A 17882-nucleotide genomic window follows, 5' to 3' on the forward strand; every position below is an offset into this window, starting at 1 on the left:
GTATAAGTGCTCTCACCCCTAAGGCTCGGGACGAGCCCTCGGCGGACGAGTCTCTGTGTGGCTTTCTCCCCTCAGTGCTCTGCTCGGGGGGCCCAAGCCACCACGATGGCCTCCCTGCCCCCAGCTCTGTCTTCTCCGTCCACGGAGACCGCCGAGGCCCCTCTTCTCACTGAGTCCTAGAGTGCTCTCCAGGCGGGGCCCTGCGGCCAGCACAGGGCTCACTGCTGAGTTTCCCTTCTCTCGGGGGTTGCTTTGATGTCTTAACATTGTTGTTCCCTGTGTTTTTCAGGCAAGAGGATGTGTCTGGGCCTCATTACCCCAGTGTTGCTGGGAAGGCTGTCTTCATCTGTGATTTGTGACCCTACATTCATCACTTACGTATGAAATTCTTACACGTAATAGGATCTACTCCTGTTCTGCTGAGCTTCTTAATACCAGTACCATACAGTTTTCATTTTTGAGACTATGATAATCTCTGGATTATTTAGATGTTATTATTAAGATGTTATATAACATCTTAAAGGATAAGTAACACACCCACCCTCACCTTCTTAGTTCAAAAGTATTTGTCTATCTTTCTAGATGAACCTCAGAATCATCGTGCAAGGATCTACCTAACCCAACTCTCTGATGAATTTTTGGTAACATTTTTATTATACTTCCATAAAGCTTATACATGAATTTCAGAAAAATTGGCAACTTTACAAAATCAATCTTCCTATCTGATAACATATATCTCATTTGTTAAATCTCCTGGTCACACATTGAAGGTTATTATTGCTTTCTTGAATGTAACTTCCTTGTGTATTTTCTAATAAAGTTAACCTGTTTAGCTTAATATAGTAGGTTAATAAAGTATAATTGACTTTGTGTCCAATTATTCTACAGAATGTTTTAACAAGTCAAATTGTTTTTCAGGTTTTTTATTGGGGAGAGGTTTGTAGGTATGCTATTCTCACTATCTACAAATAAAATATTTTCTATTTTTCCATAATATATTTTTATTGCTTCATATTTGAAATTAACCTGAGTTTCCAAATTAATAATTTATAACAGAGTTAGTGGGATTGTTCAGGGTCTGCCTAAAATAAAAATTCTAACTATTTAGTAACAAACACTGAAGCAGAATATTTTAGAATTAGGATATGTACTCAATTGAATATGGGACTTACTTGTTATTATACTTGGAACCACGACATTCACATTTTCTTTACTCCTTGACACCCTTTTCATTGCTTGCTGGATTTGCCATTGTTTTGGAGACAGTTTCAGTAGAAAAAACCCATATTTCATGTACTCTCTAAGGAGGAATTCTGTTTTTGCTATTTCACTACTCAAAAGAAAAATAGATATGGTTAGATATACTTGTGTGAAAGCATGTTCATTTTTTAAATAGGTTTTACAAAAGTCATTCTCTTGATCATGTATTTGAATAATAATTTGCTTAACAAACACTGTAAATATAGCCATAAAAATAGGGATTCAATAAGCTATGAGACAAGAGGCAAGAAACTGTAGGAATGTTATTTGAAGAAAAATGCCCAAGGATAGGCACATATAGAAGAGACTGATGATCAGCTTACCAGGTAATGGCTTACCAACCAACATGCATAGATGCCAATATCACGGCACCAGCTTTTGAGAAAAGAAAGAGCATTCTTGAGATTGACTGGCAAGAAGACAGGAGGCAAGCCTCTTAAATCTGTCTCCTTCCTAGTCAGTCAACCTCTCAATAAAGCTCTTGCTTTTCTCAAAAGCTGGTGCCACAGTATTGGCTTCTATGTGTGTCGGGCAGCGCGTCCTTGCCTGGAACAACTTAGGTGAACCACAGAGGGACCTTGGTCTTACGAGGCCAGCGGTGCTGCGGCCCCTGGCGGAGCGTGTGCCCTCGCCACCAGAGCGGCCACCTAGCCCAAGTTTGTCTAGAGGGTCGGCCGTCGGGTTCCTGCGCCTCCAGCCCGGCATGCCAGGCTCCTTGGCACTACTTTCACTTTTGAGAAAAGAAGCAACTCCCAAATCAGACGTCTTTTGGGTGAGTAACCTCAATAAAATGCACCTGTGCCTGTCTAATAACCTTCTCAGGATTATGGGTTAGAGCCCCACCCTGGGGAGATTTTTGTTGGGTTAGAGGCCCAAGGCTAAGATCATGTATTAGAGTTCCACCCTATGGGAGACGGTATAAAAGGTTGTAGCCACTGAGGTACTCGAAGGACGGGGTTAGAGTCCCAGGCCTTTGAATTTTGTTGTTTGTCTCTGTTTATCTACATCTGGCTGTTTTATGTGTTAGGATTGGCCAGCAGGGGTTGGATGACTATAGCAAAACTTTATTAAACCAGATATGAATGAGGGCTCTCATTCTATAGAAGACTTAATGTTAATGGAGGTGTGGGGTGTTTCTTCTGGGTTTTTTTTTTTTTTTCACCTGAGCCTAATATGATTGCCTAATGGCATCGATACCGGTGTGTATTCTTAATGGAACCAGCCCTGATTACTTTGGTGGGGCGAGAGGATAAGCGAGGAAGGAAAGCGTGTAAAGCAGGAACATCCTCCACCCCAGCGAGACATATCCTGTTCTTGGGTTAAAGGAATTCTGTGTGGCTGGACAGATTATGTTGGTGTTCCCTCACTGAGAATTTCAGCCCTTTTCTGTGAGCCAAACTAGCAGGGAGTTAGCACTGAACTGCTTGTAAGCCTCTCTCTACATAAAAGGAAAGTTTGCTTGGAAGAACAAACATAAGTGGTGGTGCTAAAGGCCAGGGGCTACACGGAGGCCTTGGGCTGAGTGCATTCCACCTAGAAATAGCCCAGGTGTCTAGATTAGCTTGTTTGTGATTTCTGCCAGGGAGGTAAAATGTTTCGGTCATCTAGGAAGAATAATCCCAACATGCTCAGAAAGGAAGTGAGGGTTTGTATATTTCAGCCTCTATCTTCCTGAATCCCTCTCTCAAATTCATCTCTGACTGAGCTAAGACAGCCTCCTCCTTTCACTTTTTGCAAGGTGGTACAGTCATCTCTTTCACCCTCCCCTTCATCAGGTAAGTTTTCCAAACTGGCGAGAGAGACAGGCTGGACTTTCACAGATGTCTCTGCAGTAAGCAAGCCTGCCCCCAGTACACAGAGGGGAAACTATTAGGAGCCTCTGGCCAAATTGGCTCGTCTTGAAGCTGCTGGGAGCTTCTCGGCAGCTGGGAGCATGGGTGGCTTTCGGGCCACAGTCCTGGCAATCACCTCTAATGGAAAGCTCTCAGTGGCCCGCAGGGAGCTTCACACCCACCCTGGCCATTTCTGACTGCTCACTGGCTTCTCCAGGGAGCTCTTACAGCCAAGTTGTGAATAGTCGCTACTGCATTTGCTTGCTTCTTTCCAGAAACCAGACTAGGATATGGAATTGGTTCCTACATGGTACAGTTCCTGCTTTCTCTCTCACACCTCTCAAGACCGACTGATTTCCCTCTGCTATTTTGCAGGGGGGAGGGTGGGAAGGCATTTTCTTAGAGTTTTGCAATGCATAGACTATTCTCTTGGGTGTGAAATCTGGGGTGTTGATTTCAGAGTTGCTTGCTTGCACACTGTCTCCTGCTTATCCATTCTCAGAGGGGCCAGCTGACCCTCAGAACCAGCACTGAGGCAGAAAGTCCATTGAGGGGGCCAGGATCGAGTGTGCCTAGGTGCTCCCTATGAAGGAGCAGCATGTGCTCTGGGTCCCAGATCGGCAAACCCTGGTGCCTTCCATCATCTCCCATGAACCCAAGGGGTTTCCAGCTGCAGCCAGCATTGCAGCATCCCATGGACCCCGAGCCTCCTGTAAGACTGACGTCCAGGCCAATCTATGGAGGCTGGGAAAAGGCAGCAGGCACCTGCTCACGGCAGTTGTTCCAGGCTCTCCCATGTTTTTTCTGGCCAAGAAGCAAAGTGCTTTGAGCACAACAACAGGAGACAACGCAGTCAGCCAGCGGCAGAGCTTCAACTTCACTGGGGGCTTGTTTTGCCCCAGAGGACAGGCTCCCACGTGGAGTAGTCCTGGCTGTCCCACCATCAGCTCTGCCTCGCACTGTGATTATCAACTTTCCTCGGATCAAGAGAAAGCAGGTAGAAGACATTTGACTGGCTTCTCTAACTTGCTTTGCACTTTTTTTTCAGCAGCAAAGCCAAATTGGGTTTTTATATCAGAATAATAATTTTTAGAACAGATGTAAAATTATGGTTCAAGGTAAGACTCAGAAAAAGCCTGTCCTGCCTGAAGTCAGAGCCTAATGATGATCTTGACTCACTACATTTGGCTCCTCCTTGGGCGCCCAGGGTTTTCCTCTTTTTAAAAAAACAGTATTGAAGCATAATTGATTTACATGTTGTTAATTTCTACTGTACAGCAAAGTGATTCAGTTATATATACATTCTTTGTCATATTCATTTGCATTATCACAGGACATTGAATATAGTTCCCTGTGCTGTATAGTAGGAACTTACTATTCATTCTGTATATGAGTTTGTATCTGCTAATTCCAAACTCCAGTCCTTCTCCCACACCCTGCCCCTTGGCAACCACAGCTCCGTTCTCTATGTCTGTGAGTCTATGTCAGAGATGAGGTCACTGGTGTCATGTTATTTTAGATCCCACACAGGTGACGCATGGTCTCTGTCTCTCTCTGACTGACTTGGTGTGAGCATCTCTGGGTCCGCCCGTGTAGCTGTGAACGGCGTTTTCTCGTGCACTTTCATGGCTGAGCAGTGATCCACTGTGTACACACACCGAATCTTTATCCATTCGTCTGTCGATGGACACTGAGGCCGTTCCCATGCCTCGGTGACTGCAAGGAGTGCTGCAGTGAACACGTGCGCATCTGTCTCTCAAATTGCAGCTTTCTCTGGATTTATGCCCAGGAGTAGGATTTCAGGATCACTGGGCAGTTCTGCTTTAGTTTTTGAGCAAACTCCATACTGTTTCCTACAGTGGCTGCACCAATTTACATTCCCACTAACTGTGCAGAAGGGTTCCATTTTCTCCACACCCTTTCTGGCATATGTTATTTGTAGACTTTTTAATGACGGCCATTCTGACCAGTGTGAGGTAATACTTCGTACTTGTGATTTGCATTTCTCTAATAATTAATGATGTTGGGCATCTTTGCATGTACCTGTTGGCCATCTGCATGTCTTCTTCTAAATGTCTATTTAGGTCTTCTGCCCATGTTTGACTGGATTGTTTTTTGTTATTGAGTTGTATGAGCTATTTGTATATTTTAGAAATTAAGCCCTTGTTGGTTGCATCATTTGGTCCCATTTGTTTATTTTTTTGCTTTTAGTTCTATTGCCTCGGGAAACTGACCTAAGAAAATATTGGTACATAAAATCCTCATTTTAATATCAATGTTAATTTCAACCAAGTGTGAGTACAAATATGAAAAATACTGCCAATTATAATTGTAAGATAATTGTAAAAATAGTAGAAGCATCCTAAATTCAGAGATGTTAAAATGGGGTGGGGGGGTAACAGTGCCTTAGAATGAAGGAAAAAGAACATTTAGGAAATTTGTTTACCTAACATTGGTTTCCTTCTTTTCAGCTAATATCTTGTAATGACAAGTTAGAGAAACTTTTCAGCCAGAGGTCACTGTGTCCTGGTCCCCAGGTAGACACAATCCTTGATCAACAAATTTCTTATTTTTAAAATGTGTTCATACTTATGAAATCACCAACTGATGAGGATTAGTCCCCCTGAGCTCTTGCCAGGCACCAGTAGATTTCAGAGGGGGCAGGGACAAATGATGGTAGAAGACAGGCCCAGCCTCACCTTTTCACCGACTGGATCTCCAAACTCGCCTTCTTGAGTTCCGCCGTCATTTGCAGCTTGTTTATAGTTTCCTGTGCTGCACTGAAAGGAACAGATTTATTAGTCTGTTTTGTATTGGGCCGTGTTCCGAGAAACTAACAAGAAGAAAGAAGGGACTAAACAGTGATTTGGGGGAAGAAAACGAACATTTTGAGAGCATCTACGGATCTCTGGTCGTTTTCTCGAAGGAACTCTTCAAAGGCCGCTGCGTCTTCTTCGAGCTTTTTTTCTGCTTTCATGAGTTGCCTTTCCTTCATCGCTGTGTGTCTTTCAAACCTTAGAATGGTGTTTCTTTTGGTTGACAGAGTATACTGGGAATATTGAAAACACAAGTTCATCAAGATCATGATTCCACATTTCTAGCACATTTCAAAGGTCTCATAACAAAGGGGAAAATAACCTGCCTGGTCTGTGATCATTTGTATTAGAAATAATAGCGAGCTGCAGTGAAGGAATTTCATGAAGGAATTCTATTTTCAGGATAGTTAGAAGGGAGACTAATGCCTCTCTTTCACTTTTATGAAGAGGCTTGATATTGTTCCAAAATAGCCCCACAAATAAAAACAGCTATGTGTGTCCTCAGGCTCTATCCTAAAAAGGGGGGGAGGGGCATGTTCCATATTTCTCCAAAAAACAGGTCCACTTAGTGTTACCCAGTGTCCTCTGCTACTTTCTGGGCCTTGGGAGATTGTACTGTCTGCAATCACAAAGGCTTTCCTATAGGAAGTACCGTGGGAGAGTCAGGGTCCAACAATTCCTCCAAGCCAGCCCCAGAGTCAGGGGGAGCGCAAGGCTGGGGGAGTGGGGTGGGAGAGTGCTTAACCAGCCTCAAAGCACCCTGTTTAGATCCTCCAACGCAACTTTGATAGCTAGCTTCTGTTTTGATTTTGGGGTTTTTTTTCTACTACATAATGTAAAAATCTACTTGTATTTTTAATGCCATGCATGAACAATATAGTATAAACAAAGCCACAAACATTATAATGTGAATGGATTAGAATGTAGAAATGAGATAACTTTAAATAAACAACAGCCAGGACTCCGCTGGTGGTGCAGTGCAGGGGACACGGGTTAGATCCTGGGTCCGGGAAGATCCCACACGCCTCAGACAACGAAGCCTGTGCTTGACAACAGGATAAGCCACCGTGGGGAGGAGCCTGTGCACCACGACAAGGACCCGGGACGGCCAAAAATAAATAATCAGTGAACTCACTGTTTAAAAATACAGTATTTCTAAATATGAATGGATGTAAAATAAAAGATTAAAGGGAAAAGGCAACCAAAACTTAGATATTCCACGTGTATAACCGCCAAATATTTATTACTTCATTTGCCAAGCAGCTACTGGGTGCCAGGTCTGTTTTAATGGTTCTGTTGGAGCAGTGAACAGAATAGAATGGATTGCTTCTGTGAGGTATTTATTCTAGCAGAGGGAGATGTCGGTTAAAGAGGAATACGTGGTCCAGTGGGCAAGGGCAGGAGATTACCACCATGTATAGCCCAGGAAAGACTCCCTGATACAGTGAGAGCTTAACAGAGACTGGAAGGAAGTAGGGAGCAAATCATGTAGACATCTGAAAGAGGAATCTTCTTCCCAGAAGGAAAAGCCCCCTGTGCAAAGGTCCCGAGGGAGCGCAAGGAGGCCAGCATGGCTGAAGCAGTGAGCAAGGGACAGGATGGCAGGGAGGAGGTCAGAGAGTGAGCAGAGCTGGGGGCCAGGAAAGTCACCTCTTCAGCAGAGGAGGGGCCGGGACAGCCTGACTACAGGGGGTAAAACTGGAAGCAGGAGACTAGTACTCGGAAGTTACAATAATTCATGCGACACCTACTGGGGACGAGGACTACAGCGGCCGCAGAGCAGGTCGTGAAAAGCAGTGTGACTACAGATATATTGGGGAAAAAATATATCCCAAAGGGTATTTGGATGTGGGTTGTAAGAAGGAGGAGTTGAGGATAATCCCAATGTTTTGGGACAAAGTAACTCGAAAAATGGAATTGCTGTTGACAGAGATAGGAAACACTGCCTGAGATTCAGGCTTGCAGATGCAGGGGAAAGGATAACAAAGGAAGTTTTGGAAATGTGAAGTTTGACATCCCTATGGAGCATCTTAAGTAGAGATGTTAAGAACTACGGTTATAGTCATTGGGTCTGAGTTGCACTGGTGAATCTGGAGTTCAGGAAGGAAAATCACAAGTAAATTTGGAAGCTCTTAATGGTAGGATTTAAAGCCTCCAGCCTGGAGGAGGGTGGACAGAGTGTAGGGTGAAGTGTGAGCCCTGGGGTATTCTAGCATTTTAAGATCAGGGCACAGAGGAACAAGAAAACTGTGAAGGAGTGAGCTGTCAGTGCTGTGGAAGAACCAGGACACAGAGGGTCCTGGGAACCAGCTGAAGAAAACTGTTTCAGGTGAGGATGATCACCTGGACCAACAGATGCTAGAAGCAGGAGGAAGACTGAAATGACTGAACTGGGCAGTAGAAGCAGTGCTGGTGGAGTGACGACTGAGTGGGTCTGGGAGAGGCTGGGTCTCCAGGGTGGGGGGCGCAGTGGGGCTGGGCCTGTCGTGGAAAAGTCAAACGTCCAGGTGAAAACGTGGCAGTGCGTTCAGGAAGTCTGCAATTCGGCTAACAGGAGAAAGAAAGTATTTTAACTACCTCGAGCATAAACCTGTCTCTCTGGTCATTAATAAATTCATGGGTGGTCCTTTTTGTGTCTGCACCTTTAAAGAAAATTGAAATAGACTTAGGTTTGGTTCATTATCTCTCAGAGATGTTATATAAAATAAAGGCTATGTAATTAAATTATTGCATACAATATGTATCTGAGTTTTAAAAATACTATACTTTTAGAAAAACTTTTTTCCTAGCCATTGAAGTTACTTTAACAATATTATAATAACTATCATTTATTTTATGTCCATATTCCAGGAACTTCACTAGACTCCTTACATTCATAATTTAACTTAATTCTTTTTTTTCCATAATTTAACTTAATTCTGTTAATACCTCCAATAGGTCCTGAAGCTCAGAGATGTCACGAAGCTTGTCCAAGATCACACAGCTAACAAGTGGCAGAAGGTATAGTCACTGGTTTATCATTACCAAGCATTCACCCCTTTTTCATACAGTTACCTGACACTAACAGTAAATATTCAAAATGATATTCTTAAACAAACAGTAATTTAGACTTACCTTCTGTTAATCTGAGAATAAGAGTGGGATCTAGCCCCAGTCGTTCAACTGAGGCATCACCTGTGTCAGCGAAGATTGCTATTTGGCCCAGGTGTGAACGATTCTTCATTCGTGATGAAAAAGTAGTCTTTTGGTAGACTTTCATGCTGCGGTTCATGAACTTTTCCTGCCCAAGTGAAAAAGTTTAACAGAATTTCTAATGTACCAAAATGATGTTGTCTTAAAATAGTGACCGTATATAAATATCATTTGCAACAAGTCCTTTTCTTAGTACTAGTTCATTAAACAAGCAACTTCAAGTTCTCATGTCTGAAAGGTTTTGCCTGGTTTTCAATCCCTTCTCGTAGGAAGCTGAGCACAAAAAAGAACAGTCAAACTTGATTAAACATGAACTTCACAAACAGGAGATTAGAAAGTGATCTGGTTTTAATTTCACAGTTTCATCTAGCTCAGAATGCAGGTCACTTGGAGATTCCATTGATTGAAAAGGATTGATTCTGTGGAATTGAAAACTTGAGAGCAAATAGACCTCCCAAGTAGACATTCAAAAAAAAAAAATCACGCAGTGATGTGGGGTCTGATCATACAAGCAGGGAAATTAACTGCAAGGCATAGTTGGGAAGTAGGCCACAGTTTCATACCAACTCATTCTAAAATGACGCCTCTTCCTCCACTTTTATTCCATCTTCCTCCCCAGTACACGCATATACATTCTCTTATTTGCATCTGCCTGGCAAATTCTGACTTGTTTTTAATGATTCAGTTCTTGTTATCTCCTCAGTAGTCTCTGTACACATACCCCATCATGGCTCCCGCCACCCTCTTCCCTTTTTTCACCAACAAATACAAGTGTGCCTTTCTCTATGCAGGCTTCTGTTACTGTATTTCAACTCTAAGATGTCATTTATAAGATGCACTATCATTTTATGCAGTGCCAGTGCTGTACGGCATCCCATCTATGTAGCTGAGTCCCAATTTCAGAAATGTGAAAATGCGAGAAAATGTGGGCATCAGAATCAGCGGATAGGGTATACTGTACCTGTCATACCAGAATGTAGTGCTGTGCCTGTATTCTTCAATAGGCAGTGATCGCTAGCTCCCTACCGCGGCTGGACGCTGTCCTAAGACGGTGATTACACCATCTCCTAGCACAGTGGGAGACACGCAATCTGACATCTGACTCTATGTCCCAACCCAGCAAAGTTCATAAAGGGGATGGCTAAGAGGGTATGATTCTAACACTGATTGCCACTGTGGCTTCTCTTACCCTTTTCTTTGCTGCCATTTCATTTTCTTTGAAGAGAAAGAGATCTTTAAAAAAGATCTTATATGGCCTGTCCTTTTTGATCGTCTCATCTTTTTCTTTCTCTGTTTAAAAAAAAAGAAACAGAAAACTTCTGTCAATCCTCCTGTTGACCAGAACAGCAAGGCTCCCACCATCCAGGGGAAAGTAAGTGAGGGCACCTGGGTCTCCAAGGAGGAGGATCCATGCAGCCTTGCCCCCAGTAAGGCAGGGATATAGGGCCTGGATCATGGGGGCAGGAGCCACAGTTCCTCTGATTCCCAGGGAAAGAGGGAGGAGCCGCTGCCCCAAGCAGTACAAGGTAGATGAACACACAACACTGGACTGATGAGACTGGCAGCAATTTAATCAGTCACGTACACCCCAATGTGGGAGGATGCCGTGGGCCACGCAGGGCCATACCATATCACATGCGCACTCAGGAGCAGTGGACCAGAAGGAGCGGCAGGAGGCAAGCTCTGTCACAACAAGAGGGTTGAATGACCACTGGTTCCTACAGGAGGATGTGACTGACTTGTTTGAATAGTTTCACAGGCTGGCAGGAAAGTGAAACCCATTATGTTGAAGAGCTATGGAGCATAGCTGGTCCTGCTGATAGAGGAATTAGCTTCATAGGGAACACTTTCCACTTGGTGGATGCCAAACCTGCCAAGAGCAGGAGGACTTACAGTTAAGGCTTTAGAGCCCACTGAGGCTCCAAGATGTCAAAGTAGAACATGAAATTTTAGGTCTTGTAATAAATGAGCAGAAACAGTTGAGGGTGGGTCCAGGCAGCTGGGCTTGGAGATGGAGTGTGGATGAGAGTAGGCAATAGGCTTGATGGCTGCCCCAGGTGAGGGAACATAAGGTATGGGGCACAAAGTATTGTCAAGATCCTAACTTTCGTGGGTTCTGGTGGGTTCAGAGGGTCATACAATGTTATTAATATATAATTTTATTAATTTATAAGCAGGTCATGGGCTCAGGAAACTGATCCCAAAGATGCTGTTCATTGCTCTGTGAGTGATAAAATCCTTTCACTGTGACCCAAGAGTTTTGCATCCAAGCAACTGTGGAAAGCAAACTTATTAGTTTATAAATAGGGGAACATCTTAGATCCCTCATAGTTCTTGACAAAGTAATACAAAACTTTCAAGAAAGGAGGGATCATCTAATACATACTATTCTATTATTCTGCACCTTGGTTTTATCAGTTGGCAATATCTTAGAAGTTCTTTCTATATCAACACATATATATTTAGCTCATTAAAAAAAAAGCTATTTAGTAGCCAATTATTTGGATGTATTATACTTAATATAACAAATCCCATATCAATGGACATGACGGTCGATCCCAGTCTTTTGCTATTATAAATAATGCTGCACTGAATATTCTTATATGCATATCTTTAATCACTTGTTCAAATGTATCTGTAGAAGACATTTCCAATATGGTCCTATTTAAATGCTTTTTAAAGTTTGATAATGGAGCAGAGGCTACTAATGGTTCTCTGATACCCATTCTCCATTATTCTAAGAAAGAGAGCCTTCAACTCTAACTTGGCACATGGGCCCCCAGAGTCAAGACTATATGTCTCAACCTCCCTTGAAGCTAGATATAGCCATATAAATAAGTTCTGGCCAAGGGGATGTCAGAAGAAGTGGTGAGTGAAGCTTCTAGGAAGTGTCCTAAAAAGAAGGAGTGTGTACCTCCCTTCCTTACTCTCCCCCTTGCTGGGAGGAATATGGGTGTTATCGCTGGTGTGGAAGCAGCCATCCTGGATAAAGAATACAGACCAGCAACAAGCTAAAAACCTGGGCCCCTGACGTGAGCTTTCATAGGAGCCGTGGAAAGCTTCTCTCCAGAGTTTGTCACTTAAGAGAGAAATAAATGTCTGCCATGTTTAAGCCACTGCTGTTTTATATTTTCTGTCAAGTGCAGCTTACACCTTTTAATTCTAAACACAGATAGGGCTACCTTTTTTTCAAAGAGAATGCCTCTAGAGCACCTGTTATCCACAATGCATTCTTGGTGGATAGAATTCTTGTCCAATTTTTAAATCTTTGTCAAATTTATAAGTGATAAAAGGTTATTCTTATATACAGACCAATACAAATTCCTTGTCCATTTGTAAAAAAGTGGAAAAACGAAGAGATAAAGGATGATAAAAGAAAGGAGAAGACAGATTTTGATAAAGGGTAGTTTTTGTGTCCTTTATTATGATGAATAATTGAGCTAATTATTTTATATCATGAAGGACTCTAAGAATGTAGCTAACTGTGATAATTTAATGCCCCTCTGATTTGAAGTTTTTTTTCAGTATTAAAAAATAGAAGGGAACTTTCTCAGCAGGGAGTTCATAAACTCTTTACATAGAGAGATTAAGTCTGATCTTATCATGCAGCCATACAGTGTTCTTTTCTTATTGCCCAGTCCACCATGGAGACTAACTGTAACTAGCTACAAAGCAACAGCCCAGTAATTGATTTCTTCTTTACCTGCAGGAGTCACTGGTGATAGTGACAAAAACTGGGATGACATTTTGTGTCTTGGCCCTGTCCAAAGAAAAGGAAATATATTTTTAAAACTCTATAAACATTACATAATACATAGCACATGTAAAGGGAATCAATAGTCTCTAGAAGTTGTTCTACCTCTGTATTTTCATATCTATTAATCCCTCTATTGATCAATGAAGGGCTGATGATGAACATAAGGGAGAAGAAGAGAACCAGCTATTCTTAGAAAGGGATTGTAAAGTTCTCAAACTAAACCAATATGATATATGAACCAGGGAAAATAAGTCAAAGTCAGTGAATGGTTTTTGTTGTACAAAATAGAAATAGCAGGATGACTAAGGGGCTTCCCTGGTGGCTTAGATGGTAAAGAATCTGCCTGCCATGTGGAAGACCTAGGTTCAATCCCTGGGTCAGGAAGATCCCCTGGAGGAGGGCATGGCAACCCACTCCAGTATTCTTGCCTGGAGAATCCCATGGACAGAAGAGCCTGTTGGGCTACAGTCCATGGGGTTGCAAAGAGTTGGACACGACTGAGCGACTACGCACAGCGCTCCCAAAAGAGGGAAAATGTTGTCAGATTGCATAGCAGATGCCTGCAAATTCACATCTAAAATACATGTACCAACCCAACTTCCAATGGAAGAAAAAGAGAGTTGGAAAACCAGGGATTGAAAATGGTAATGCTTGATTGCAAGCCATCATTTTTAGAGGAAACACAGGCTTGTGATTAAGAGGATGGACTCTCATTATGCTTCTTCATCCTTATCCCTCAATTTCCCCATCTTTCAAAAGGGATGGTAAGAATAGCACCTACCTCCTGAAATTGTTAAAGGAGTTAGCATATGTCTTGCCCTTTGAACAGTATCAGAAGCATAGTAAGGGTCATATAGGTGTAAGCTCATGGAGAAAATACTCTAAGAATGGAAGATACTTGGTGTGTTTGAGAACAGCAAGAGACTAGTGGAGCTTAACCAGTGAATAAAGGGGAGAGTGGCAGCCAAGGTCAAAGAGACAACAAGACCCTGTAGGTCATTTACTAATTGGAATAAAGATCATTAAATGAATCACTCTGAGTGCTGAGCTGAGAAGAGACTACAGAAGAGGCTGAGGGTCAGGTAGGGAGATCTGTTGGGATGCTACAGCTATGAGAGGCAAGGGCTTACGGGGTCTCTTGGGATAGTAGTGGAAGTGGTGATATATTTGGAAAGTAGAGACTACAGGACTGGGTGATGGTTTGAATATGGGGCATGAGATAAAGAGCCCAGGAATTAAAGGATGAAATTGCCATCAACGGAGACAGAGAAGACTGTGGGGAAAAGGGAGGTTGGGAAGAACAAAGGTTCAGTTTGGAATATGATAAATTTGAGATATCTATTAGACCTCTAAGGGGACTAATATAAATATAAATACACTAATATAAATATATACTATTCTTCCAAGTGAACACCATTGCTGGTTGGTTTAATTAATTCTTGCATTCTTCTAACATTATGCAATCACATGTGGTCACTGCATAATATAAAAGACAGTCAGGTCCTTTGATGCATGTCGTCATAGGGTACCATGAATGCCACTGTGGAAAGACCCTAGCCTTTGGGGACAGGCATGTTTGAATTTTGTTTCTGACTCTTCTTGGCTCTCTCTCTTAGGTCTACACGATGAAACTCAGCACATCTAAACTGCTTCTTCCAAGTACGGATACTAATTTTCTTTCAGCCTTACAGCCTTGTTGTAATTTCCAAACACAGATAATGTATGCAAAGTGCTTACTCATGATAGACAGATAGGGAAACAATTGCTTATACTTTCTTCAAAATAGATATCCAGATCTGTCTTCTTTCTGGTCCACTCTGTCTTATGAACAACCACAGTACTTGGAAAGAATAGGAGGGGTAACTGACAACCACTTTCATAAGAAACCCTGAATTAAAGTTCTTGAAGCCAGGTTGTTTGAGAGGAGTAGACCACAAATATTGACACAAATTTGGGGAATCTGACCCACCTTATTGGGTTTCCCAAGTGGCGCTACTGGTAAAGAACCCACCTGCCAATGGAGGAGACATAAGAGATGCAGGTTTGATCCCTGGGTTGGGAATATCCCCTGAAGGAGCACATGGCAATCTACTCCAGTATTCTTGCCTAGAGAAACACGTGGACAGAGAAGCCTGGCGGGCTACAGCCCACAGAGTCGCAGAGAGACCCACCTTAGCACAGATTCTTAATATTCCAAGCTTTGTGGAAGTAGAGAAAGAGGAATGGGATTTTACATAATAATATCTAAACCTACAGTCCTAGAGCAACTTTAAATGAATTCCCAATAACAGTATCTAGCAGATGGTTATTTGAAGCAGTTTGTGTTTGGTTTTCTCAACAATTCTCTCTATAATTCAATGGAAGTGTATTTGCAGATTCTTTCATCAGGACAAAGAAAGCTCTGTCTCTGAAATGCAAACGAAGATTTAGACAGGTTATCTCAGACCCAATGCCTTTCAACTTTTCCCCACCTCCATCCCTCCCACTTGGACAAATACTCAGAGAGAGGGCTGTGAACTGTGTCCTTGGATGGTGTAGAGAGACCAGTGCAAGCAATCTTTTTTTATTTACCAGAAAGCTGCGAGCCACTACGTCCTTGGCCTGCTCCCTGACCTGCCTCTCTCGATTAGGTCAGAAGCAGAGCATGGTGATGAGGAAACTACCTTCAGCTTGACCTTAAAGTCCCCACTGGCGTCAAACTAGCTCTTCTGTATGGACTCTTCTGTTGACATTTCTGATTGTACCTTTTGCAAACTGAAGAAATAATTGCAGGTCCAGGAGAAGGAAGAGTAGGTGAAAGAAACCAGCCAACGTGAGTCCCGTGGTGTGACAAGAACTTCGTAAATTAAAGAGCTGCAGATGCTGGTCATTCCAGAGGCTAAATGTGCTCTCTTCACCCCTCTGTAATTACCGAACAATGACTGGAGGAGAGAAGTCTGCTCTTAACCTTCTTACTTCTGCAGACTTGTTTGCAGACTTTTTTAGCAATGTTGTCTGTGTGGACTGTAATCGAATACACTCAGTTCACCCACAGATAAAATCGTCATGAAGAAAAAGGACAACTTCTTTTAGACTTACAAAGAACTTGTAAGCTTTAAATACATGGTATATGCTTTGAAGGACTATCAGTTGAAATCAAATCTTTAACTTAACTGACCAGCAAGACAAATAACAGGATTAAAATAAACTGAGAGTAATAATCAGTAATAATAGTATTACTTCTTTAGAGCTAAGCACTGGGCTAAGTGATTTACACACCATCTTATTTAAAGCTCAGGTAAGTCCATAAAGTAGAAACAAGCATCCCCATGATATAGGTGAGAAAATGGAGGCTTAGGGAAATTAAGCAAACCCCCAAGGTCAAACAGTTCATAAGTAACAAAAATGGGATGAAGACAAGTTTATCAAACCCCAAAGGCTTCTATATTCCTATAATTTCATCCCATCCTTTATACCTAGAATTGCATATATCTGCTAATATCCCTATAAATGCAAAATGTAACTGATTTAGCAGAAGTTTTATAAACAAATGTTAACATTTCTTTATAAATTAGTGTCTCTATTTTCCACTGTTTCTACTTCTATTATTTCTCTGCATATATTATACTTTTCTTTTTTTTTTTTTATACTTTTCTTTTTAAAACTGTGAAAGACACCTCTGTTTGTGATTGTGTGTCTGAGCTGTGGGTAATCTATAGATTTTTTTTTTCTCCTTTAGTGTCTCTTATTTACATTATCTATTTAATTCTTTCCCATTTTTCCCTTCTCTTTCTTACCTGACTGATCTCTTTTTTATGGCCATAATATGAAGCTTAGCTATATTCTTATTTATTGTGTTCATTTAAAGGAGTTCTTGCTTTCTGTCCTTTGTTATAAATGGCTTTAAAATGACACAAAATTGACTTTTAGATTTTGTGGTTTTGCCAGCCTCAGCTTTCTTTGATCATATGTTATTTGCATCCATCAAGTGTCTTCCTTTTGACTGTAAAGTCTTTGCTGGGAAGAAAAAGGGCCTTCCTATCTTTGAATGTCCTACAAGGCCTAACAGAGAGCTTCTAATAAGTGTATAAACAAAATGAAATATTTAGAAGGCTCAAAATCCTGTGCCTGCCAGTGTATTCACAGCAACTGACAGGCAGAAGAGATGTGGCTAAGAATTACAGACCATCTTCCTTATACTTGAAAGTGAAGGAAAGTGAAGTCGCTCCGTGGCGTCCGACTCTGCGACCCCATGGACTGTAGCCCACCAGGCTCCTCTGTCCATGGGGTTTTCCAGGCAAGAATACCGGAGGGGGTTGCCATTTCCTGCTCCAGGGGATCTTCCTCACAGCGATTGAACCCGGGTCTCCCGCATGGTAGGCAAACGCTTTATCGTCTGAGCCACCTGGGAAGTCTTACACTTGCGGTGGTCTCCAATCTTGGTGGCTGATTGAGGGCAGGCCCCGCTGTATACAGCTGGGATGGGCAACATCAAGCTGAAACCAGCTTTACCTCAACAAGCTGGGATCCGGGAGCGTTTCCAACCTATCCTTCAGGGAGGGGTTAGGCGAAGCTGGGTGAAGGCGCCAATCGATTCTTCAGGCTCGGCTCGATCCTCCCCCACTCCGGTAGTAGGGGATGGGAGTCCGGCTGGCCAACCGAAAGGTGGGAGGCACCGTCACCGCGCTCGCGGCCGCGCGGACCCGGGGTGACTCCACCCGCGACGCCCCGCCACCGACCCCCGCTCCCTCTGCGGTGGCCCCTGCGCCCCCGGCTGCCGCTCCAGGCCCCTGGGCAGAGGTGTCTCCCCACTCCGTCCCCTCCCGGGGCTCCCTCCAGGTTCCTCCCCCACCTCCCCATTTCAGCTCCTCTGGGGTACCCGAGTCCTCGGCGACGCCCTCCCGCCGGGTCACGCGATCCGCGTGGCCCACCTTTCTCTCTTCCCACCGCTGAGCTGCAGTTTTCTCGTCTGTGAGTAGGGACAGCGATCCCTCCGCATTTACCCATAACGTGACAGAGTGACCGGCAAAGAGGAGAGGCCATCAT

At 43.0% G+C, this 17882-nt stretch overlaps 1 protein-coding gene across 1 annotated transcript in view; it reads right to left on the reverse strand.

Annotated features, from left to right (window-relative positions):
• The window catches only part of CCDC38 (coiled-coil domain containing 38), a 36263-nt gene extending 18416 nt beyond the window's left edge, over window positions 1-17847 (reverse strand). The window contains exons 1-8 of the mRNA XM_065937133.1: window positions 17768-17847; window positions 12804-12860; window positions 10290-10390; window positions 9023-9188; window positions 8486-8550; window positions 5978-6141; window positions 5792-5872; window positions 1173-1330 (exon numbers count right to left, since the gene is read on the reverse strand). Coding sequence (XP_065793205.1) covers window positions 1173-1330; window positions 5792-5872; window positions 5978-6141; window positions 8486-8550; window positions 9023-9188; window positions 10290-10390; window positions 12804-12860; window positions 17768-17843 — 868 coding nt within the window. The 5' untranslated portion in view covers window positions 17844-17847. The remainder of the gene's footprint in view (window positions 1-1172; window positions 1331-5791; window positions 5873-5977; window positions 6142-8485; window positions 8551-9022; window positions 9189-10289; window positions 10391-12803; window positions 12861-17767) is intronic.
• Between the last annotated feature and the right edge of the window lie 35 nt (window positions 17848-17882).

The sequence above is a fragment of the Muntiacus reevesi genome, chromosome 1 (assembly GCF_963930625.1).
Source record: "Muntiacus reevesi chromosome 1, mMunRee1.1, whole genome shotgun sequence".
Lineage (NCBI taxonomy): Eukaryota > Metazoa > Chordata > Mammalia > Artiodactyla > Cervidae > Muntiacus > Muntiacus reevesi.